Genomic DNA, 17,061 nt, shown 5'->3' with positions numbered 1-17,061 from the left:
TGCCGAGGACAGTTAAGTAAGAAGTATGGCTATTATTTTATCTGCCGTTCTATCACTTCTTGCTCCCACCTGTCCATTGTTGTTGTGTGTGTTCCACAGTGTTTAATGTGTGTAACAATGGACAGGCAGGAGCGCAAAGTAATAATAATATGGCAGAGAAAATAACGCCGAGCGATTTGTGAGGTTGGATTTTTTTCTAGTAGGCATTTTGTGATGCAAATATTATGCTTTTGAATGCATCTCGTTTTGAGAAGCCAAACTCTTGACTTAACTGTCCCCAGCGACTAGCTGGAACTACTTTCCTCAGCACCATGGACTTGCTCAACTGAGTCATAAAAAATGACGAGAATTCAAGGAATGGAAGCAGATTCTTTCAAATGATTCACAAGTCAAACGTATGCTCAACGTATGTAATAAAGCTTTATCATTGAAAATGAATGACAGGGCCAACCTTACACAAAATATATAAATAAGAACAAATCAGATCAAATAAGACTGGATTCTACAAAGCCACAGAAATGTCAAGGTGAACTCTAAATCAGATTGCAAGTAGTCCATTTTAAGCCACAGAAAAGACGTGATGGGACAAGTAAAGGAGCCAAGGCTGGAATGCATAGTATCAGCTCAGGCCAGCGGGGGCCAGGAGAGGGAGGAGGAATCCCGCCCAAGTCGAACATAGTCGAACAAATGGCCTACTGTGAGTATGCGAGTATGTGAGTATAAGGGATTTTTATGACACAAACCAGTGGTATAGAGCACGGATTTAAAACACCTCAACATTGAATGTATGTGCCCATCAGGGGCGTCACTAGGTTCTGAGGACGGGGGGGATTAGCCCCCCGGAGATGCACATAGACATTCAAAAAAATCCAAAAAAATCTAAATATCCAAAAAACAAATAAGGTTATAACTTTCCCACTTTTGGACAGATTTAGTAGAGATACTCAATTGTTTTAGGCCACCATTAAATGTACACAAGTACACACAATATACACTGCAAAACCGCTGCTATGCAATCATTCTGTCCAGTGGACAGTGATTATATATTATATACAATTATATAATATTCATTCATTCATTTTCTACCGCTTTTTCTTCACAAGGAAACCCTGGACTGGTGGCCAGCCAATCACAGGGCACATATAGACAAACAACCATTCACACTCACATTCATACCTATGGACAATTTGGAGTCGCCAATTAACCTAGCATATTTTTGGAATGTGGGAGGAAACCGGAGTACCCGGAGAAAACCCACGCATGCACGGGGGGAACATGCAAACTCCACACAGAGATGGACGAGGGTGGAATTGAACCCGTGTCTCCTAGCTGTGAGGTCTGCGCGCTAACCACTAGACCACCGCGCCGCCCTCAATTATATAATAATTATGTAATAATTATATACAATTATATAATAATCATTATTATATTATTATTACTATCACTATCATTATTATCATCACTATCATTATTCTTCTTCTGATTATTACTATTACGAGTAGGCTAGTATTAGCCTGCTTATTGGCTTGTTATTAGCCTGCTTTTGCGCTATTATATGAAATTTGTCAGTAAATGTTTTTTTCAAAATCAATAAAAAATATCAAATTATTTAGGGGGGCTTAAGAACATTTTAGCTCCCCTAAAATAGGCCTAATGACGCCACTGGTGCCCATCAAAAATGTAAGCTTATGCACCTTGACAGAGAAGTATTGTGTTTTTTTTTGGTGGGGGGGGGGGGGATCTAGTGGTAACAACAGAATGACGCATTGCTGTCCACTTCTCTGTGACCGCTATTTGTGTTTTTTCTATGAGGCATAAAAATCCCTTAAAGGGCAAACTCACAGCAGGTCTAAATCATAATGTGAGATCTAAAAGAGGACGTTTCTAGTCGCCGTAAAGGAGTCAACAGTAATTTCCTCTGCATCACTGAACCTGCGTTCCTACTGTATGTGGTTAATGTTTTACAGGCAGAGCATCTGATCTCATCTACAGTGTGTGGTGACTCAGGGATCTGTGCTTCCATTCGAAATATCATGTTGGATGATTTGGATAAATGGTGTCAAATTATGATGCATCATCACATTTGAAGTTGGACGTTATATTATGACATTATGATGAATAATATATAATATATTATGGTGAATTTAAGGCATGTGTAATATGCTCTAAGGAAAATATCTTAAAGTGGCGGTACCGGAATTATGCTTCCTTTTTCTGATGAACCAAATGACAACACAGTTTGGGATTGCTCATATTACTTGGGTATGTTAAATCGTTCAGCGTTTTTACCACTTTTGTCTCATAGACAAACAGACGTCACCGCCAGTTTCCAGCAATGATGATTCGAAAATAACGTTGCATAATAAAGAGTGTACAATGACCTCATGGTAGATTCTACACTGCAGTCTACATTTGGGGTTAAGCTAACATGTTTACTCACTGTGGATGTATTGGAAAGTGGGGCAATTTGTGCTGACGTTGCTGATATCCAAGACGGATACGTATTTGGAACAAGAAAAACATCAACGGTGGTTGAGTGGTTAACGGGTTGGCCACACAGTCAGAAGAACTGTGTCTGTGTGCAAATATGTGATGTGTTTTGCCCTAAATGCCCCCCCCCAAAGATGTACGTATGTGCATGGCAATAAGGCAGCAGTTAGGGACATTCATGTCATTTTATTAAAGTGCAACCATTTTTATGTATATTAACTTGGAATTGTGAAAAATATTGACATTTTTGTTCATTCTGTCATTTTTTTCCCCTTTTTAGGTCAAGTTTAGGAACTTTTGCAGATCATTCCATGCAAAGGGACCAGTATTTAAACCACTCTTGGTACCATATACTAGCCGGTTCTTACATTTTTTGGTTTAAAAAAATAAAAATAAAAATAAAATAAATTATATAAAATAAATAAATAAATAAAAATGTATAAAATATTCAAAATAAAAAATATAATTTATATAATATATAAATATATAAAAGTTGCATACAATCCCTTTAAGAAATGGAACTACAACAGCCTTTCAGGCAGTTGTGTTGGTTTCGTTGAAAGGCATGCACTTGTCGCCCTCTAATGGCGACAATGCGCACTTCAAACTTCCAACTCGACAATCTCTGTACTTCCCCTTTAATCGTTCGATGACCTCTGCGATCGACTAAGTTGGTCTTTGACTATTGACACAGTCCACAATGGAGGAAGCTAATGTTAATACAACACAGTCTATGCAGGAAGATGTTTCTAAAACTAGACAAGTATCCGTGGAAGAATATGACAAAAAATGTATTTTTTGCAGGATTGTCAACAATGAGATGGGCACGGAACTTCTGCACTTTGTGAGCATGTTGTAGTAGCATTTTAGCACACATGTCATCCGACATTCAGCAATTTAGTCGTCATAGATCTTTAATTATATTGACATCGCCTGTTTAGTCGAATATCCGTTTCTGAAATATGTGCCTCATATGACGTGCTTGTATTAATTTATGCGCTTTAATACATATCACTTTAATAAATGTAATACATATTAGCATCGACATGCTAGCTTACCATCTCTGTTAGCTTTATGCGGAAGATCCCTTATGACAAGTGCCGTTGTGGTTCCAATGTTGTGCTGTCATTACTGCATCAAAAGTGTCCATTATTCACAACAGGATGAAGAGATCTCATGTTTCCGAGACATCAAACCTGGAGCTCCGCACCATTACCTGGTAGTGCCTACTAAACATGTTGGCAACTGTAAATCACTGGGCAAAGACCATGTGCCTTTAGGTGAAGTGACGTTTTTATATTGTTTTTCACTTCCTTAATGTAGACACATAGTTTAGAATCAGCAGTTGATACAAAATAGTATGAGGTTGATGTTCATATTTGTCATATGCAGTGAAACGCATGGTGGAGCTTGGCAAGGAGATCCTGCAGAAGAACAATGTGACGGCTCTCAGTGACGTCAGGTGAGCACAATGTTAAAGTACATTGTTTCTTTCCACCTGGGTGCACTATGGACTGTTTCCTGTTTCCTCTAACTGTTTCTGCTTGGACTGTTTGCCAACTGAAGCCTAGTACATGATCCAAATATATAGCCCGTCAATCCTGTATCATTTTTTTTCTGCAGGTTCGGTTTCCATTGGCCCCCATTCTGTTCGGTCACACATCTACATCTTCATGTTCTGGCGCCTGCCAGCCAGATGGGCTTCATGTCTCGCCTAATCTACAGACTAAATTCTTATTGGTTTATTACAGTAAGTCATTCCCAGGTCTACTAGATTTGTCATTCTATTTGTTCATTGATTATTTGATCAATTTGCCACAAAGGAGTCACCACTAATTACCTGAGTTCATACTGTATACTAAATGTGGTTAATGTTTTGCAGGCAGAGCAACTGATAGAGCTTCTCAACTCCAAGGAGGAAACCAAATGATGACATGCCCTGAATTTTGCATCTATGAGGTGACTCTGATGTGTGGTTCCTTTCTACGTGTTGGATGATAACAGATTTAGTCAGTTTAAATGATGTCAAATAATAATACACTATTTATTTCCTCCCCCAACAAACACTATCACACTTGAAGTTGGGTGCTAACTTGGTATTAAGTTGAATTTAAGACCGGTGTCATATAGTGTAATCAAACTGTTGTTCATTAATGAAAGTACTGTTCCACTAAGGAAAATGCCTTAATTAATGTGACATCAGACCTTACCGTGACATGCAGTAACATACACACACGTGCACAATGACTACTTTCAGTAATGTGACATCGTTACTGCTGGGTATTTAGTAACATTGGAAACGAGAGCTGAAGCATCAAGTGGCATCTGCATGAACTATTTACAAGCTTGCTTTTAAGTGAAAACAACTAAGTAATCCTGATGCTGGAAGTTAAGTATGCCAAAGGAACCCTGCAAGTATTAGTCTAGCTTTTTAATAATATGTATGTGAAATTTGATTTCCTTTTCTGTCTCTAAGTCAGTGATTGGTTGTGTTATGTCAATGGGATGTAAGGACAGGGAATCATACCCTTTGATCTGTATCGATGTATGCACTTTAAGAAACATTCATATGGCATTTTAGTATCATGATTAAATATTAAACACACTCTTTGTACTGCTCGTTACTTTAATGCCACAAAAACAGTCATTTATTCAAGCATTAATGTCTACACTACTATGAATATTTCATTTATCAAACCCCTTGTGTGTTATATTTTAAGTAGGTTACATCAAGTTCATCATATAGCACCGTGTGTGACTTCATTTGAATTATTGAAGTTCCACTCATCCACATCTTGTCAATAAACATAAATGGGAATTGGCTTTTAACTGCAATGAGGTAAAGTATGATTGGCTTTTATGTAGCAATATTTGGCTTCATGTAATAAGCAACAAACACCATGCAATTTCTTTTTTTTAGCTTCAAAAATGTTATATTAGGCTTCTACAATAAATCTTTACTTTTTGGTCATTGCAACAGAGTAATCATAACATCATCATCCTTCCCTTGCCACAGCATTTCACCCTCAAAGTCAACCATCTTCTGCTTCCGGGCTCGTAGAAGAATCCCCACTAGTTTGTTCGAGATTGTCACGTAATGCTCAAACAGCTTGCCAAATTTTACAGAGATGCCTCTACCAGCTCCGTCTTCATATGTCTGCTCTCCAATCTTTCTAATAACCTCACACAGCTCCTGGACCTCCCTGCTGATGTGTGTGTGAGCATCCTCCCCGCGTTGTGCCGTCAATGAGCCCTGCAGAGGCCTCCCATAATCGTATTGCCCCCTCTGGGGGACCACTGCCATTGGTCTCGTGTCGTGACTGAAGGGGTTGTGCTTCTGGTGTTCCTGGTGATTGTCAGACCACTTCTGCCAGTTGTCTTTCAGGCCTTTTACAGATACAATGCATGCTGCTGTGTCATCAGTGAACCCAGCAGGAGAGTTATTTCCATGGTCCATGATTTTGTTGCTGTGGCTTTTAGTATCCGAATATGGGAGAGAGAAAAACATCTTTTAGTTTAAGAAAATAAGTATTCAAATCACACTTGCAGTTTATTTGCACTCTTTCTCATATTACTTGAGCGTGACTGCAGGGAAGAGCAACATTTGTAAGTGTTGCTCTTTTTGGAATGGTATGCAAAAAATTACACAAACTGGATCTGAAACTTACATGTCAAACTGGAATGGTCACTCCCGATAAAGGTACACTCCAGCCAAGTGCCTCGGTATGAACATGAGCTCCACAGAAGAGCAGCATTGCTGACAATACTAGGAGGACAGATTCTTTGCTGTGCCAAGGTAAAACCGCTGTGATGGACACCTTATTTAACCAATGGGCTCTTCGAAACGACACAGTTAGCCAATCACTGACTAATTTGGGCGGGCCAGACAAACTGCCTGAAGAAGTAAAGCAGATTACAACCTGAAGAGAAGTACAAGTAGTTGTGTTTGACACGAAACTACTTTGGTTATGAATAAGCTGTTATTGATTGAGATATATGACAATATGAGTGACTCAAAAACCACAAGTTCACCATTGTTATTCTAATAATTACTTCATCCACACATTTAAACATTGGTAAATTGGTTGTAGCTATCTTATCTTATCTTGTAGCTATCTTATAAATATGCATGTATAAATATATTAATATTTGTTTCAATAAACAGTTGATTATGACAAAAGGAAACGTTTGCCATTTATGGCAATTACGCCCCTAAATGGGTCCAGTTTTCCACTCAACGTAGTTTCCAGTCGGACGTATTTTGAATGAACAAAAAAACATGGCAGCCCCTGGTAGACGATCATGCGTCCAGTATTTAATACATCTTGCTCAAGACAATTTGGACTTCAGGTTACCGGTAAATGTTGTTAAACAGCCATTAAGCCGTCTTGCTCTTTAAAAACGTAATAGTATCGGTATGTGTACAAAACAGCAGAAATATATACCAGTACTATCTATCGGTCATGTAGCGGTAGCATTTCAGTAGTACGCTTTTCAGTTCAGACTGGAGTCAAGCTAAATGGAAACTTTAGCTTCTATCAAATTAGTCATATGAAATACATAATTTTGACAGTGTCTTATAATTACATGATGGTAACACGGTCATAAATTGTTCACTAGCACCTGTGTAGCGTTTAGTGATAAAGTTACCACTATTGCACTGTTTACGTCATAGCATTTATGCTACTAATGATGGACAATGCTATCGTTGTGTGTTTTTCTCTGTTTTTACTGTAAATATTTTGTATATTTCTCCAGGAAATTGAAGCTCTGCTGGCTCTCAGAGGGAAAAAAATCAATCCTGTGTGGCGCTTCAAAGAAACGGTATTTGTGCTATACTTATTGTGCTTTCTAGTAACCAGACAGGAATATCTTTCAATTCATTAAAAAGTTGTTCCCTAATTGGCAATACTTATAACACTCTTCACTTCTCTGGCCAAGGCTCCTTTCTGGTGTCTGGATGATTTGACAGAGGAAGATGTCCGGGGCATCATGACCAGATCGGTTTGTGCAAAGTAAGAACCCAAATGCTCACCATCTTGAAATCAATGTTATTGCATGTTGTGTTTGGTACAGTGATTAAGTGATGTTTTTTTTTTTTTTGTCAAGGTCTGCTTTTGAACTATGGGGCCACGGACGGACACACAGTGAGCTCAGAACATCTTTACTGAACTACCCAGTGGAGAACATGGTCAGCGAGTATGAGCCTTATTCTGTGATGTTGAACAATCTTTACTGTTTAATTAAACCTGTATACGTTTCTCTCTGCAGTCGCCATTCATGCACAAAAACTCAACATACAGAATAAATGTTTACACCTACAACAAAACCCTGGAGTTTCAAGAGAGAATTAAACGAATCGATGTGAGTATCGAACTATGTTTGTCTGAGACATTTAAAGAAAGGGTGTGTGTGCACAATCCAAAGATTTGCATTGCATTCACTTACAATTATAGTACAATTCAATGTTGTTTACATTATTAGAGAGCTATTAATTTAGCAGCATGTTTTGTATTGCAGTCCATTTCTTATAATCTTCTACTACCGCAAGCAAATCAGATGTGGCATTTTTAATACATTTGTAAAGATACATACATCTCTTTAGATGTGCAGGTGTCATTAAAGTTTACATTTTAATGACTGCATGTTCACAATAACATGCTGTGTGTTCTTTCTACAGGCAATGGAATACCTTCCATTTCAGGGTGTCGTAAACCTAAAGAACCCTCAGCACATCTTCTGTTTGCTGGAAGATTACGGCACTGACCCCAACAACATCCCTGAGCATCCGGATTACATTTTTTTTGGCCGATGGGTGAGACGCCTGGACACTAAAGACTGTAAATTTAATACTGAAACGTTTACCTTACCCTTGTTTACCGATACAGATAGCAGATGGTCAACGTGAATTGATACGTTCGCACAGTGTGAAGAATCGCCACTTCATAGGAAACACCAGTATGGATGCATGCCTCTCATTTATCATGGCCAACCATGCAAAGGTCAAAGAACACGACCTTGTCTTTGATCCGTTTGTTGGTACTGGTGAGTTGTCTTTGTTCATACGCAGACAAAAATTAAATTATAGCTTGCAAATTTTAGAGCATTTCTAGTTAATTTTGAATTTCTGCTTTGTTGATGTCCTGTAGGGAGTCTGCTGGTTGCGTGTTCTCATTTCGGAGCTTACGTGTGTGGATCGGATATTGATTACAACACTATCCATGGCAAAGGTGTTGTATACAATTGTTTTGTCTTTTTTCAATGTATGTACTACATATTAATACAGTAAACCTCGGATATATCGGATTCAATTGTTCCCACTGGTTTTGTCCGATATAAGCGAAATCCGTTATATGCGTATACCGGAAAATGTCAGTTTTACGCATATATCGGATTTATATCCGGTATATGCGTAAATCGGATTTTATCCGTTATAAAAAGGCACTTCCTTGACTATGTTTCCAATGTACCTGGACGCGCAGGCAATGCTGCAAACGCTGCAAATGACGTCGTATAGCGGCCTGTCACGATTCGGCGAATCGGAGCGCCACGATGCGGCCATCCGATATATGCGAGGGAAATTTAATGGAAATGCATTGGAACGGGACTGGAGATTTTGTCCGAAATAGGCGAAATCCGTTATAAAAAATCTGATATATGCAATGAATTTTTTTGGAAATGCATTACAGAAAAATTGGTTCTTTTTTATCTGTCCGTTGTGAGCGAATTTCCCATATATCCGAGTCCGATATATCCGAGGTTTACTGTAAAATATTTCGGGTATCATTTAACTGTACCATTATTTTCTTGTTCTTTAAGGACGATCAAGCCGTAAAAATCAGAAATGGCGTGGACCTGATGAAAACATCCGAGCTAACCTGCGACAGTACGGAGCAGAGAAGATGTATGTCGACGTGATGGTGTCTGACGCGTCCAGGCCTGTCTGGAGGAGGACGCCACTTTTTGATGCCATCATTACCGATCGTAAGTAGTTTTTGTATCGTTGCTTTTTCCTCTTTTCTGTCATGTGGATCTAGGTTTAATAAACAACGAATCTGCAACAGTATCTGTTGCAGAACCATGATCATTTTTGATTCTTTATTTAACAATGTGGAGAATATTATGGGTGTAAACTGAGGTGTTTATAATCATTTTGCTATACCACCACCACCATTTGGTTGTCATCACGGAGTACACTTGTTTGCTGTGTGCTCAGCTCCTTACGGTATACGTGAGTCCACGAGAAGAACGGGTTCCCACAAAGAAACCAGCAAGCCTCCGGACGGCATGTAAGTTTATTATTCATTTTTCAATCAAAAGATTCCGTGGTTCAAATTGCAAGGTGTACTATATTGTAAATATTTGGTTTTGTGGTAATTCCAGCTATGCCGAGTCGCATGTGGCTGTGTCCCAGTCCTACCACTTGAGTGACATCTTAGCTGACCTGCTAAACTTTTCTGCTCATCACTTAGTCATGGGAGGAAGGATGGTCTATTGGCTGCCTGTTCATCGGCCAGAGTAAGTAAATACATTTATAGTCACTTATCATATTATGATAATTATAATATTTCTACAAAGAATATTCAACATTTGTTGATTATTCTGCAAAGGTAGCGGACCAGTAGGATCCAACATCTCAGCTGCGGACATTGTGACAATCTTTAAGGGTATTTTGATAAGCTCGTCTATGATTAGCATTACTAAGTTCTAGCATAGAAGGTTAATCTTGCATTTCCTGTTTGAAACTCTAAATTAATTAATCTAAATTAGTCTAAATAAACTCTAAATTAATTCGCGTGTGATTTACTCAAGTCTACAATAATTTATTACATCATTATACAGTATTTCACCATGTGAGGTAATACTATTAACTGTCAGCAGGGGGCATCCTCGTACCAAAAACGGCACACAACATAAAAGTGAAATACTGTTTTTCCGTAATAAATACTGCAAAAACAGTCCAAGAACCACAAAAGTTTTCCAGTACACTTTACCCTGACATTGCAGAATACCCCCCCAGCACTGTGTTATTGCCATTTCTATATAATTGTCTGCAAAACTGCACTTACCTGTGTAAATGACAGTATAGTGAGCAGCATACAGGTGGGTCCAATTAGTAAACCACAACTGACAACAGTGCGCATCCTTTCGCACTCCAAAAACTACAGGACAAATCACATGAAACAAAGTTGTGCATTGTTTAAAGTTCCGCGCAGATGTAGCGCTGACTGCATATGCAGGTGTTGGTGCGGGTACAGGTAAGAACCACAACAAACAGCGAGCATGAGGATGACATAATGTTGCATAAGATGGGTTTTCCTGCCTGCATTGGCGTACGTGTCAGCGAAAACATAAACATTAGTAACCTTTGAAACCTATTTCATTCATTGCTTTTCTGTGTGTTTCACATACATACACACACACACATACACACACACACACACAGCGTATGCATGGATGTGTGTGGCCTCCTTTACAGGCACATCTGTGTCATCATGTTCACACATTTGTCTTGGCTACTCATCTACTAGTGCTTGACTCCGACTGTCAGAGCAAAGCCAAAATAAACGTCTGAGGCCATGCAAGTCAGATATGTCAACTGTCTGTCTGTGTGGCGTACACGCTGACCCCCGTGTCTGCTTGTAGAAGCCCAAATGTGGTCTGGTCTCCCGGGCCTAATCTGAGGCTCAATATGGCAGATATCAGATTTCTGTTACCCCCCCAATAGCTATGAGTGTGATTGCAACAATGGCGAACTGCTTATTGTGTACGTGGGTGTTTTTGCAGGGGACAATCGTCACACGAGTGGTTAGCGTGCAGACCTCACAGCTAGGAGACCAGAGTTCAATCCCACCCTCGGCAATCTCTGTGTGGAGTTTGCATGTTCTCCCCGTGCATGCGTGGGTTTCCTCCCACATTCCAAAAACATGCTAGGTTAATTGCCGACTCCAAATTGTCCATAGGTATGGATGTGAGTGTGAATGGTTGTTTGTCTATATGTGCCCTGTGATTGGCTGGCCACCAGTCCAGGGTGTACCCCGCCTCTCGCCCGAAGACAGCTGGGATAGGCTCCAGCACCCCCGCGACCCTCATGAGGAAAAGCAGTAGAAAATGAATGAATGAATAAAACCATCTAATTACTGTAGTAGTACATGTTCTAGTATGTTGTAATGGCAAAGGGACACCCGAATAGCTGTTAGTTGGGAGCATTTCCGTTGTGCTACTATTACGCAAACCTACACTTGAACTTTGGGTCAGCAATATCATAAATGAAATATGGATGGTAATTGAATTCATGAAAACTACCATTTTTTACGCGTATTGTTATTATTTTGTTTTTGCTTCCAGATACTGTGATGAGATGGTTCCCCTTCATCCATGTCTTCAGCTCATTAGCAACTGTGAACAGACGCTATCAAGCCACACGTCCCGTCGCCTGATCACCATGGAGAAGGTCAAAGAACCCGAGGTGAGTGAATATGTTTTGGGGAGGTAATCATTTATATTTGATGTATGCATTAAAGACTCCACTCAATAGTCTGAATGACGCAGCATGCAAGCAATGTTTCCGAGTACAGGCAACATTTCTGTGTTCAAAACATGTAATGATGATTGTTGGGAAACTTCTTCAGGGATTTCAAGCATATTGTTTCCTTGTGTGACTTGAAAGTTTATCTTTATAATGGAATTTTATTTGCATCCATTAAAGTCTGGCCATTTGGGAGCATGCTGTTGTAGGTTATGTTTTGTGGTTTTGTAATTGTAAGTGACAGGAACACATCTGCACAGTAACAACACGTGTGTTTATTACAGTACAGTATGTGTGAGCATGCACAGCAGCACAGTTCATGGAAAGTGAGAGCATATGCATAAGTCTCTATACTCTTTTTTTTTTATTTGTATTTTTTTTATACTGTACATCCACATTTCTTTCATATGCAACCGCATGAGTTGTCATGTACATGTCAGTGCAATGTTCAATGGAAGTCATGGTGTCACTTTGGACCAAACCTTACATCATAGCATACATCTTTATACATCTGTCATATAGGAATCTAAATGGCTTAACCAGATTTAATGAAATAATCCAGCTCTCCGTCATCCCACACACTCCACACTCTCCAATCTTAAGAATTCCTGGGATGCTAAGAGTGTTCTTAGAATTTACGTGTGAAGACAACAGTTACTCACAAAGCATCTCGGGCCTTCAGAGAGCTCCTAAGGCGGCAAATATGATGTTCAATGTACTTTTCTTTATTTTTAATCTAAATACCCAAATACTACAAATGAACAAGTATTATATACCTAACCGTCAACACTTGCAGGATTATTTATTCATTTTCAACATTACTTTACTGTTTAATATCATCAGTGCTTACATTTATTGTATTTTCTTGCAAATGTAAATGAGGTACATTCAAACATTTTCAAACATTTTTTCATGTTTATGACATAAAATCGCGATTATACATTTCTCAATACAGTCCAAATTCTAAGTGATCGATACATTTTACTGTCCGTTCATTACAAGGAGTGCGGGGCTCATGTTTTCCTTTTGACTCCGTCATACCAGCAATGGGGTCAACCACACCTCCTCACTAAGATAAACATTTCTGTCCCCGCCTTGCTCGGAATTGCTTTCAGAAAGTTCCTTAATCATTCTTATATTAAGATTCCTTGCAAGGACTTTAGGCTAAGTTATTAGAATTGTTAATAATAATACCTCCACCAATAATTAACCTCCACCCTGACTAAAAGCAGCATTTTCAATTAAAAAAAAGCACAATGATGGCATCATCCGTGTTTCAGCATAGTTAGGATATTCTTCTGGCGTTGCAGTGCTGCTTTTGGTCTGCTGTATTTATTATGCATATTTGATGGACTGGATTCAGCATTTGTAAAGCCTTGGGGGCACGGGACCTGATTTCTGGGTTACACGGCTACATCAGTGAGGGGAAAGGGACGTGTTGACAAATTACAGACCCGGCAATTTGAGTCATCACTTCCACTTGGCCTCGCCCTTTTCTTGTGGCAACCTTGCAGCCAAGACTAACTGTTTGTCTGAAGGCATCTGTAACAGTTCAGAGATGCAGACACGAGCTGCTTTGTATTCTCACAAAAAGGTAAAGACACCTACGACCTAAATATCGGACTAATGTGCTGCCGGTCATGACTTTAACTTGTTCATATTGTAATCTTTAAATTGGATACATAATAATAATGGTGGGTGTGACGTTTAATCCATTTAGTCAAATCTACACAACCGAATACGACAGCCTGAGAGGGAGCATGTCCACAGTCACATTTCCGTCCTTTTGTCTCTTCACAGGAATCAGACGGTCTAGCACACCTAGCGGACCCCCGCTTCTGCCCCTACCAGGGCCACAACGCCTTCAGAGAGAAGTACTTCAGCGGCGTCAACAAGAGGCTCGGCAAGGACAACAAATCTGATGCCAAAGAAGATGCAATCATTTGAAACCGCCATCTTCATAACTCGACATTATTACGGAAAGATTTTTTATTATCGGATTCCTTCCTAATGTGGTTAGTGACTGTACAGTATGTATTTCTTATGGTACTTTTGCGACACATTTCAAGTTTGACGTCTATTCTTTTCACTATTTTTTAAATAAATGTATAGGATTAACTTTTATTGAGTATTCTATGTGGACATTTAATTCCACATACACCTGCCGAGTGTACACGTCAAACAGATAACATACGCCCATTCAGAATATGCCGCTATTCCGCATTCCATCCTTTAAGTGGCTGAAATGTATCTTTGATGATCTCCAATTTTCATAATTATACTCCAGGATGTCACATTTTGTGACAGAATCACCGTGTGAAGTTTTCTACACGGATAAATCAATGTTTGTTTTTTAAATATCTCCTTATGTCTGAAATAGGGGCAGCAGGGTGGCATGGTGGTTAGCATGCCCGCCTACTCCGGATTCCTCCCACATCCACGAAACATGCATGTTTGTCTAATTAGAGACTCTCTATCTGGAATGGATTATTTGATTTAGATGATTTTCTATGGGAAAAATGTAATGACTACTTAGGTAACGCTGATTGACGTATGGATGGTCCCAAAGTCAGCTGGGATTGGCTCCAGCTTATGAACAAGGTATAGAAAATGAAACGATGCACGCTTCAAAAAGTTCGGTAATACTGCAAAACTGCAACTACTTGTATTTTCTGTATCTTCAAAACAGCATGGTGTCCGGCTTTCCACAGTCCTGCACCTAGTCTGCAGCTTTCTTCTTTTCCGACCGGTTGGCATGGAGGCGCCCTGATTCTTCAGACTTCCAGTTCACGCTCCCCGTTGTTTACCAGTCGAACCGCCATCCCTGCTGTCTCCGTCTTCACAGGAAGAGGGTGCCAGCCACCTCATTTGTGGTGCGTGTTGTTTACTGTTCCCAGCATGATGTTTTGTCGCACATCTTCATCAAGGACAAACAATTGGAAACCTCACACTTATCGCTTCTGTAGTTTTGGCCTCAGCATGCCTTGTAAAAATATAAACCAGTCCCATGTTTTCCACAAGCCGACTGTGTTAACTTTTAAAGCTTCTTTCTATTTCTCTTTGAAGCCTGCTGTGCGTGTGTTTGTTTGCGCTGCCACAAAACAGTGACAAAGCCCCCGGGCTCAGTAATTAAAGACTGGAGGGAGTTGGATGGAGGGGGTTCCTCGCTTTAGCGCGTAATTCCATCCAGACGTCGTGGAATATTAACTGGCTGTGTTTGAGGATCTGCTGTGCATGAAGTATGAAGTGAACTTGTACTCCGCCCTTGTCCTCACCTCCATCAGTACACTCCGCCCTCGTCCTCACCTCCACCAGTACACTCCGCCCCCGTCCTCACCTCCACCAGTACACTCCGCCCCCCTCCTCACCTCCACCAGTACACAGATCCTCTGTCCTCACCTCCACCAGTACACTACGCCCCCTTCTGCCTCAGTCCTCACCTCCACCAGTACACTCCTCCCCCGTTCTCACCTCCACCAGTACACTCCGCCCCCGTCCTCACCTCCACCAGTACTCTTTGCCCCTGTCCGCCCCCGTCCTCACCTCCACCAGTACACTCCTCCCCCGTTCTCACCTCCAACAGTACACTCCGCCCCCGTCCTCATCTCCACCAGTACACTCCGGCTCCGCCCGCCCCCATCCTCACCTCCACCAGGACACTCCTCCCCCGTCCTCACCTCCACCAGTACACTCCGGCTCCGCCCGCCCCCATCCTCACCTCCACCAGGACACTCCTCCCCCGTCCTCACCTCCACCAGTACACTCCTCCCCCCTCCTCACCTCCACCAGTACACAGATCCTCTGTCCTCACCTCCACCAGTACACTCCGCCCCCGTCCTCACCTCCACCAGTACACTTTTCCCCTGTCCGCCCCCGTCCTCACCTCCACCAGTACACTTTGCCCCTGTCCGCCCCCGTCCTCACCTCCACCTGTACACTCCTCCCCCGTTCTCACCTCCAACAGTATACTCCGCCCCCGTCCTCATCTCCACCAGTACACTCCGGCTCCGCCCGCCCCCATCCTCACCTCCACCAGTACACTCCTCCCCCGTTCTCACCTCTAACAGTACACTCCTCACCTCCACCAGTACACTCCGCCTCCGTCTGCCCCCGTCCGCCCCCATCCTCAGCTCCACCAGTACACTCCGTCCCTATCCCCACCTCCACCAGTACACACAGCCTCTGTCCTCACCTCCACCAGTACACTCCGCCTCCGTCCCCACCTCCACCAGTACACAAAGACTCCTCTTCACCGCCTTACCCACTTCACGCTGCCCACCACCACCCTCTCCTGCCTCCTTGACTCCTGATTAAACTCCCACATACGCACCCATGTGGTTTGGCATTACTGTGCTAGGACTATTACATATGGATGGATATATGGATCAGGACTATATGGAACAAGTCCTGATCCATCATCCATCATCATTGGTTCAGGTGTTAGATGGAGGCTCTTCAGCATGTTGGTCACACTGAGTGGACAGGGAGTGAAAGGTGACCTTCTGACCTCTAACACTGAACTGTTGGAAGAGGCTCGTGTGTGGCTCATAAGATGCAGATTGCAAGCGTGTGCCGGGTGGGCTCCATTTGTCCCACCTGAGTCTGTGTTTCAGGAGGGAGGTTTCAGCAGGTGTATTGCACCTGTCCATAGCGGGGGGGGGGGGGGGTTGGCCTCCCCTTCTCCTCAGGTCACCAAGGTGCCCCCAGGGAGCCGTCCGCAGTCCCTCACTTGTTGATGAAGGTAAGGTGAGAACCGGTATCGTCATGTCTGGGAGGAAAATCACCTCCGACGTTGAACCATTAAGGGCAACAAATCACAGCAAGTGTCTCATCTCTTGCAGCTGTGTGAAACTCTTACCACGCTCGCAGTGAAGAAGAAAAGGAATCATAAAAACGGTAAGGTTCCAAACAACGAGATCCTACTCTTGCATGTATTATTTAACTTGGCTTCACCGCAGTACTGAATGCAAATGCCACTAGATGACAGGCTTGAGCAGCGATCAGTTAGACTTGCAATACGCCGTCCATGCTGCAGACCATTT

At 41.6% G+C, this 17,061-nt stretch overlaps 4 protein-coding genes across 5 annotated transcripts; 3 read left to right on the top strand and 1 right to left on the bottom strand.

Moving 5' to 3' along the window:
• Window positions 1-3,162: 3,162 nt before the first annotated feature.
• On the top strand, window positions 3,163-5,096 carry hint3 (histidine triad nucleotide binding protein 3). Its single transcript, XM_058053410.1, has 5 exons — window positions 3,163-3,334; window positions 3,653-3,770; window positions 3,883-3,952; window positions 4,114-4,240; window positions 4,373-5,096. The coding sequence occupies exons 1-5, from the start codon at window positions 3,191-3,193 to the stop codon at window positions 4,418-4,420; spliced, it is 507 nt and encodes a 168-aa protein (XP_057909393.1). The 5' UTR covers window positions 3,163-3,190; the 3' UTR covers window positions 4,421-5,096.
• Window positions 5,097-5,162: 66 nt separating this feature from the next.
• si:dkey-29b11.3 (actin-binding Rho-activating protein-like) lies at window positions 5,163-6,269 on the bottom strand. Its single transcript, XM_058053411.1, has 2 exons — window positions 6,159-6,269; window positions 5,163-5,963 (listed from the first exon to the last, which is right to left on the bottom strand). The coding sequence occupies exon 2, from the start codon at window positions 5,945-5,947 to the stop codon at window positions 5,459-5,461; it is 489 nt and encodes a 162-aa protein (XP_057909394.1). The 5' UTR covers window positions 5,948-5,963; window positions 6,159-6,269; the 3' UTR covers window positions 5,163-5,458.
• A 454-nt stretch (window positions 6,270-6,723) lies between these two features.
• Window positions 6,724-15,304, top strand: trmt11 (tRNA methyltransferase 11 homolog). 2 transcript variants are annotated; one of them, XR_009119914.1, is made up of 14 exons: window positions 6,724-6,847; window positions 7,249-7,314; window positions 7,432-7,505; window positions 7,600-7,681; window positions 7,762-7,854; window positions 8,171-8,305; window positions 8,379-8,535; window positions 8,640-8,720; window positions 9,310-9,474; window positions 9,707-9,779; window positions 9,874-10,008; window positions 11,839-11,959; window positions 13,820-14,620; window positions 14,709-15,304. XR_009119914.1 is itself a non-coding variant. In XM_058053265.1 (13 exons), exons 1-13 carry the CDS (start codon window positions 6,770-6,772, stop codon window positions 13,964-13,966), a joined length of 1,407 nt encoding a protein of 468 aa, XP_057909248.1. In that variant the 5' UTR covers window positions 6,724-6,769; the 3' UTR covers window positions 13,967-15,304. The 2 variants fall into 2 exon arrangements, 1 of the variants encoding a protein (XP_057909248.1); XM_058053265.1 differs by having other exon boundaries at window positions 13,820-15,304.
• LOC131105712 (uncharacterized) lies at window positions 15,254-16,333 on the top strand. Its single transcript, XM_058054119.1, has one exon. It carries the CDS (start codon window positions 15,254-15,256, stop codon window positions 16,331-16,333), a length of 1,080 nt encoding a protein of 359 aa, XP_057910102.1.
• Window positions 16,334-17,061: the final 728 nt, after the last annotated feature.

This window comes from Doryrhamphus excisus, chromosome 17 (assembly GCF_030265055.1).
Source record: "Doryrhamphus excisus isolate RoL2022-K1 chromosome 17, RoL_Dexc_1.0, whole genome shotgun sequence".
NCBI lineage: Eukaryota > Metazoa > Chordata > Actinopteri > Syngnathiformes > Syngnathidae > Doryrhamphus > Doryrhamphus excisus.
The sequence above is the reverse complement of the archived record's forward strand: the minus strand, read 5'-3'. Positions and strand labels throughout refer to the sequence as shown.